Raw genomic sequence first — 4,736 nt, 5'->3', positions numbered from 1 at the left:
AGGTGAATTCAAAATGACCTCTATGGGCCGATGGCTTCTTGCGGCCTCGCTGCCCGAATGCGTTGACATTTTGTGGGTTAGCAACTCGACATGACTGTGTTGAGGCGAGAATGATGCCAGGATGACTAACGAGCGAGCGTCTTCGTTCGACTCGGCGCAAATTGTCTCGTACAAAAACTTTAACGCAATAGATCGATTTGGCAGCCGAATCGCAATAAGGTGAATTTTGTATATCAGCGTCCGATGACGATAATCAGATCATCCACTTAGACGTCGTGGTCTCATTATTTACGAATTCCTAAATGAACTACCAATCAACTCTGAACAACAGCGCGTGGCGCAGGTATCACGGAAACGTAATGATTTCGAAAGAAAAGTACATACGAGTTCTTTCATCAATGTAAAAGTGACTTACCAAGGCGAAGAAGTTTGTATGACAATCCTCGAGACTTGCACCGTTTGTTTGGTGATTTTGATGCGTCATGGTAGTCCCGGGCACTTCATTTTCATTTCACAACACTAAAAACAGGTATAATCTTAAAGAAACCACTCAAAATCTTAAAATCATCACCGACATTTAGTGTAGTTTTCACCTTTCAATGGCGACTGGAAAATGGCGGATAGGAAACAACAACCCAAGCCGACAGTGCTGCACTCAACGGCAATAGCGAAAAACTAGTTTCGTCCAGAAATTTTATAACGTTCCATTTTACGCGAATTACTTTTAGAGTTACGTAACACGTGGAAAATACTTTCATAATTTTAATGGGATTGTAAATTACATTTATTTGTATGAATACAATTTTTTACGAAAATTCACTCATGTTATTTCTGTATCTTCAGTCTAATTTTTATTATATTGATGTTTAGCCGGATTATATATAATCTATATGCTGCGTATATAGAACAAGCCAGCTTCTAGCTGTCAAATACAATAAATAAAAGGGAAATACGCAAAGAATCAAAACATAATCTATTCTTACATATTGAAACATTTCACTGAATATTTTACATTGTTTTGTCTATATTTCAATACAATATGTTTAGAAACGTATTGTTACCGTTACAGCGGACAAATTTGCAGGTTAAGTTTGGTTATGTTATTTTCATGTGATTGTGTATATAATTATTAAATTATGTAATTATTTCTAACTTTCCAGTTAATCTCTGTGAGAAATGCTCAGAAGAAATATCCTAAAGTTGATAAAAAGTTACAAGCGGCAGCAGAGTCCTTAGCAGCTCGGGGGTAAGGTTTCACGTCTTGAATCGAACCATTTCTAGGATGTGTGTTTATTATATTACAATAGCTATTTTGCATAGTTTGCGGGTATTACAGCAGTAGAAAAATTATCTTAGAATATATTTGTTAATTTCTTGCAACTTTAAAATTCAGTTTCACAAAAGCCATTTTTATTTTCTTACATTATATCATACCTCCTGTAAATTTGCTCATTATTTGCTTACCTTGATTATAACCTCGTCGAGGTTTGAGAACAATGAGGAGATTAGGCAAAACTTGGTAGAGAATAAGTTCATTCATATTTATCTTTACTTCATTGAAACTCTGTCAGAAATTACACCTTTCATTCAATCTGTTGTCATGAAAGATATACAATAAATGTTCTCCAGTTATTGCCTTATGATTACTCTGATCTGATACAGGTCTAGCCCACAGTTTCTAATTTTCTAATATATGATCATTTGTGTTTAAATTTGGTATTGCTGTACATTTTAGAGTACAAACTAAAAATAAATACAATAACAGTTTACACATTAATTAATACATATATTTACTTTCCATTCATATTCTTAAAACTGTTATGAATACTTTTAGTCATTATAACAGCAAAAAATGCTTTAATCACCTCAGGAGACGTCTGCCTATCTGTTGTAGAACAATATTGATTTCATTTTAGAGATTATACTATTTAGGAATAGTAAAAAAAATATTAAATTTACAATACTTCTAACTAGTGTATGATGTTTTGTTGTTCTTACAAATTCCATTTTTGAATAATTTTAATTTATACATAACTTTACTTTAATTCCAGTTTCCTGCGACCAAACAAGCCCTGGGATCCACCAGCAGACATTGAGAAAACTATCCTAAAGATATGTGCAGATAATGGACTGAATGAAGAGTCTAACTTTGAAGCTCTTGAGTCAAAGTTTAATGTGCTTAAAGCATGCTATGAAGAAACGGGGCACAGTGTGCCAAATTCACTATTGCATACAATTGAGTCAGTGTGTAAGTTGTTATAATTTTATATTCAATTGTAAAAGATATTGAGTAATTATGCAGGTATGGAAACAATGGCCTAATAAGTTGTTGGTTTGAAGTAAACAGACTCATTAATTATTGTTTTTATTATTTTACCAATAGGTGTAAATTGTACATCTTGAAAGTATGGTCATACTTGAAATGTCTAATTTTCATAATAAGTAGACATTTTCGCAGCAGTTTTCCACATTGCTAATGGTTTCCAGAATTAGTTCAGATTCATAATTTAAACAGTTTATTAAGTTTTAGTATGATTTTAATCTAGATCTGTATCAATTTCCAGATGACCTGAAAGAGTTCTACATGACTCCTGTGGACACAAGAACACCATATGATGCTCTCAAACACATGGACTTGCCCAAGAATCTGCATGTGCAGGAAGATTATGTCAGGTTTCATCCTGGTTAGTACTTTTTTTTACAAAATTGGATTTATATCAAGTTTATAGTGCCCCCCCCCCCCTTTTTATAAAAACAACTTAATTAATTTTAAAACTGGGATCTTAGAGGAGTTCTTTTTCTTTCATGACTAGTTATTTACTTGCAAATAATTCAACAAAACATTTCTAACTTTAAATCAAACAAAACTAAGTAAAATGAGATTAAATGTCAAATTATAATAAAAAAAATGTCCAGGTGTCCAGGAGTAGCAGTCAGGTGTAACTTATTGTATTGATACTTTAGTTTTGCCTGTCGCATATCTCTTACCTCCTGATGTGTTGGCAACCAAATTATGTCCTTATTTTAATATATTATATGGTTATAATTATCTATCAATATAAAAGTTATATCTTAATTGCTATTATAATGTTATATACTGTCATATTAAGGAAATGAAAATACAAAATGTTTATAAATAACATATAAACTGAGTTAAAAGTAAATAGTACAAAGACACTATATTTTACATTTGTTTCAACACAACAACAGTTATGACAATTGATGACAAAAAGTAAGCCTGGAGTTTCTTTCTGCCTTCCTTCTTTGTGTAGTCATCACTTGATAGCTAGTTAAGACTTGTAGGTTAGTTAACCCAGGGCTATATTAGGTTCTTATGGTTCTCAGCAGTGAGGGTCACAACATGTAATCTCTTTATCTCCTTGCTTCTCAGCCCAAACAGTTGCATTTAGTTTACCTTGTGCTTTTTTTTATTAATTTTGTCACTTATTTAATATGACCATATAAGTGATTTAAAAATAATTTTGTAGTAATAAAAAATATTCTTATAAGTTGTTTTGACATATGATAAGTGTAACTTTGCATACATTATATATTTTTTTACTTTATTCCAAGTTTTATTATGAAAGTAGTTAGTACATGGGGCACATGTACTACCCAAAATATATAATTAATTTAACATTTTATTGTTATTTTTTCAGATAAAGACACTCTGTTCAATGGTAAATCTGCATACCCTCAGAGTTCCACAATTGTGACAGGTCTGAAGGCACGCAAGAAGTATGAGGGGTTCAGTGCGAAAAGATCATGGCCCTAATGTGTAAATTTGTTGTTAAATATATTAGTTTAGTTCGATAATAATAAAATAAGTAAACTGATATTGTGTATTTTGATTACAATCCAGAGTTAAAATGTATTTAAAACTTTCTTTAATATCTATATATAATTGTATTATTCCAAAAAAGTTGAAGCATACTTATAGATAAATAAAAAGGTAAAGTTCTGGGTTCGATTCTCACGCGTGTCCTTTTGGATAATCAGTGAATGAGGCACTAATTATACCCAAAGGTGTTTGGTGATAGATTTGCTACCTTATTGAATATAAACGTCACTTAACTGCTAACTCTATTGTCTGGCTCAATGCTTTTCACTTCAAAGTTTGCTTAGCCTGTCTGTAGTCGTTTGCTAGTTTGATTGCTTTTCGTACCTAACAACCTAGAGCCCTAGACGAGCCGCGGCTTACTACATGTAGGTATGTTAGGTATTTAGGTTTTAGGATAAAATTCTTTGAACGATACTCGTAATGACGATAGGCATTTGAATATCAAAGTGTGAAAAAAAAATTCCAAGTCTGAATATAACCCATAGTATAAGTTTGTAGTCAGCGATAATATTATGTAACCTTGACATTTGACATTAAGGATTTATTTTTGCATGCAATTTCCGAACGATTACCTACGTTTGACGCTTGAATTGTCTTGACAGTTCGTCTGAGCTTTACAGCACTTTATAGGTTAAGTTTCAAGATACACCCAATAATGAAACATATTTACGCAATTTATTAGCGAAATACCGATCGATATTATATGGGAGTACGAAAATGAACGTGTTATTGATACTCTTTTTAATCTTTATAGTTGTATACTTTATTGTATCTTGGTAAGCGCCGTATACAAGATGACATCGCCAATTTTATTATTGTTTTGTTTTGTTTATCACTTATTTCTGTCGTATTTATTTATAGGCTCCTGCCGACATGGTTGGCATGGTTATTCAAG

General features: G+C 32.2%; 1 protein-coding gene and 1 long non-coding RNA gene across 2 annotated transcripts; both read left to right on the top strand.

Moving 5' to 3' along the window:
* Positions 1–856: 856 nt before the first annotated feature.
* On the top strand, positions 857–3,838 carry LOC115445511 (39S ribosomal protein L50, mitochondrial). Its single transcript, XM_030171798.2, has 5 exons — positions 857–1,084; positions 1,161–1,246; positions 2,052–2,248; positions 2,565–2,684; positions 3,660–3,838. Exons 1-5 carry the CDS (start codon positions 1,040–1,042, stop codon positions 3,773–3,775), a joined length of 564 nt encoding a protein of 187 aa, XP_030027658.1. The 5' UTR covers positions 857–1,039; the 3' UTR covers positions 3,776–3,838.
* A 593-nt stretch (positions 3,839–4,431) lies between these two features.
* LOC119191201 lies at positions 4,432–4,736 on the top strand. The gene is made up of 2 exons (XR_005113391.1): positions 4,432–4,617; positions 4,703–4,736. It is a non-coding gene; the product is annotated as an uncharacterized LOC119191201 (long non-coding RNA).

Source organism: Manduca sexta, unplaced genomic scaffold, assembly GCF_014839805.1.
Source record: "Manduca sexta isolate Smith_Timp_Sample1 unplaced genomic scaffold, JHU_Msex_v1.0 HiC_scaffold_118, whole genome shotgun sequence".
In the NCBI taxonomy this organism is placed as follows: Eukaryota; Metazoa; Arthropoda; class Insecta; order Lepidoptera; family Sphingidae; genus Manduca; species Manduca sexta.
The sequence above is the reverse complement of the archived record's forward strand: the minus strand, read 5'-3'. Positions and strand labels throughout refer to the sequence as shown.

Bases quoted from the DNA above. Each gene is read 5' to 3' on its own strand.
- LOC115445511 (XM_030171798.2), top strand. From the start codon at position 1,040: ATGTTTAGAAACGTATTGTTACCGTTACAGCGGACAAATTTGCAG. The intron at 1,247-2,051 runs GTAAGGTTTCAC...CTTTAATTCCAG, and splicing joins GAGTCCTTAGCAGCTCGGGG to TTTCCTGCGACCAAACAAGC. The intron at 2,685-3,659 runs GTTAGTACTTTT...TTATTTTTTCAG, and splicing joins TTATGTCAGGTTTCATCCTG to ATAAAGACACTCTGTTCAAT.